At 32.6% G+C, this 2373-nt stretch overlaps 1 protein-coding gene across 1 annotated transcript; it reads right to left on the bottom strand.

The window, feature by feature from the left end:
• Positions 1-597: 597 nt before the first annotated feature.
• LOC132726242 (uncharacterized) lies at positions 598-1620 on the bottom strand. Its single transcript, XM_060711518.1, has 2 exons — positions 1590-1620; positions 598-932 (listed from the first exon to the last, which is right to left on the bottom strand). Exons 1-2 carry the CDS (start codon positions 1594-1596, stop codon positions 634-636), a joined length of 306 nt encoding a protein of 101 aa, XP_060567501.1. The 5' UTR covers positions 1597-1620; the 3' UTR covers positions 598-633.
• Positions 1621-2373: the final 753 nt, after the last annotated feature.

The following is a 2373-nucleotide window of genomic DNA, read 5'->3' on the forward strand; positions in this document are numbered from 1 at the left end:
GCTTTTTCTTTTTATTCAGTTCAGGCTAATATATATAATTGCATAAAACCTTAACGCCTTGAATTTTTTTCGTTATAATGTTTTGCATATTTCTCCTGTTTTTTGTTTTGTGCTCAATTCAATAAATGTAAAGAAGTACACATTTTTAAAGGTGTTATTAGGCTTGAGAATGTCAATGATAAAGTTTCAATTGATGACCAATACCAAACTTATCAGTAGAGACACTTACAAACATGCACATAGAAATGAAAAGATATACTAGATGCCCGTATTTCGATACCAGGATGGTATATATACCTATTAATTTATGGCAAAAACTATCTATTGAAAAAGTTTTGTATGAATAATGGAAAAGCTTCAAATTGTGGCATGGACGAGTGGTTAAGGCGTCAGACTAGTAATCTAATGATTACACCGCTCGGGGCAAGTCATTGTTTGCATGGGATACATTGTTCAGTGCTTAGTGGTTCCAGGAACGAATTAAAAAGTGTGTCTTATAATCTATTAGCTTCCTGCACAATCAAACTGGAAAAAATTCTGTATATACCAAAGCTTTATACTTAAGTTTGAAAAATGCAGTCGATTAATATAGGTATTTATTTGCAATTTCTATTTATCACAGAATAAAAACATCTACATACCGTTTAAGATATTCACTTTCAGACTTGCTATAAGTTTTTCTGAATTCCTGCATATATATAAACCATCGTCATCTAAATTACTATTGCGTATTTCTAAAATACTGTCCAACTGTCTTCGAGTAATTGACACATCTTTTTTCACGTTAATTTTTGAAGAACTAAAAGGCCGCAATAAAACGCCATCTTTGAACCAATCGACGTCCTGAGGTATTTCTGTATTTCCGGTTACATTGCATATCAGTCGTATTGTGTCACCGCTATTGACGTATTCGTTGCCAGATAAAACAATTTCTGTGTGAAATAAAGAAAAAAAATCAAAATCATTAAAGACAAGCAAAGCGTTTCAAGATTTTAACGCGCAGAAATGTGGATTGAATTTGTCAAGACATGGTGCGGCAAAAAGAAACCGGCAGCATTTTCTTACAACTGTTAAGCAATTAGAAAATATCAAAATCATATAAGTGCTCCAATATTCCACGAGAACTTATTAAAAGGGGTTAATACACTATTCAAACAGTGCTGGCAAATTATATTTGTTTCAAAGAAGAACTGGTATTTGAAACAATAATAATCTTTATTTAATATCGTATTTTATAGTCAATAGTATTAATCATTATAATTAACAGTAAAATAAGTCAAGCAGATAAATAACAATAACGTATAATACCTAAATCAAATTTTAAAAACCAACATAGTGCGTTGGCGACCAGCATGGCCCAAGACCAGCCTGCGCATCCACGCAGTCTAATCAGGATCTTTTTACTATGGTTTGTAAGCGAACAGCATGGATCCTGGTCAGCTTGCACCGATGCGCAGGCTGGTCTGGATCCATGTTCTTCGCAACGGCTCTGTGTTGGTTTTGTCATGGCGCGGCTCATATGAATTGCATTTTTTAAATTTTTAACAAATTTTCAATTTATTTTTTTTCTCTTTAATTCTGTAACTTACCTGGCATTATGTAGGGTGGACTTTCGTCTCCTGTAAAACAAATGAAAACCTGATTAAATGTTTTATTTTCTAAATAAATGTGCTATTCTAATGTCCTAATGGCGACAATATAGATAAAAATGTTTTTTCCGCCCTATTCAAGGATACAAACGTGGAGATACAAATGTTTTTGCCGCCTTATTCAAGGGTTCAAACATAGAGATACAATTGTTTTTGTCGCCCTATTCAAGGGAAAATTTAAACATGGAGATAAAAAATGTTATTGCCGCCCTATTTCAAGGGTACAAACATGGAGTTTAGAAATGTTTTTTTCGCCCTATTCAAGGGTACAAACATGGAGATAAAATGTTTTTGTCGGATATTCAAGGGTACAAACATAGAAATAAAAATGTTTTTGCAGCCCTATTCAAGGGTACAAACATAGAAATAAAAATGTTTTTGAAGAGTATAAAAAGAGATAAAAATGTTTTGCCGCCCTATTCAAGGGTACAAACATAGAAATAAAAATGTTTTTGAAGAGTACAAAAAGAGATAAAAATGTTTTGTCGCCCTATTTAAGGGTACAAACATAGAGATAAAATGTTTTTGCCGCCCTATTCAAGGGTACAGACATAAAGATAAAAAATTAATTAAATGTTTTTGTTGCCCTATTCATGGGTACACACATAGAAATAAAAATGTTTTTGTCGGCTTATTCAATGGTACAAACATAGTGATAAAAATGTTTTTGCCGCCTTATTCAATGGTACAACCATAGAGATAAACATTTTTTTGCCGTTTTTAT

This window comes from Ruditapes philippinarum, unplaced genomic scaffold, assembly GCF_026571515.1.
Source record: "Ruditapes philippinarum isolate M1 unplaced genomic scaffold, ASM2657151v2 ctg6869_1_1_1_1, whole genome shotgun sequence".
Lineage (NCBI taxonomy): Eukaryota > Metazoa > Mollusca > Bivalvia > Venerida > Veneridae > Ruditapes > Ruditapes philippinarum.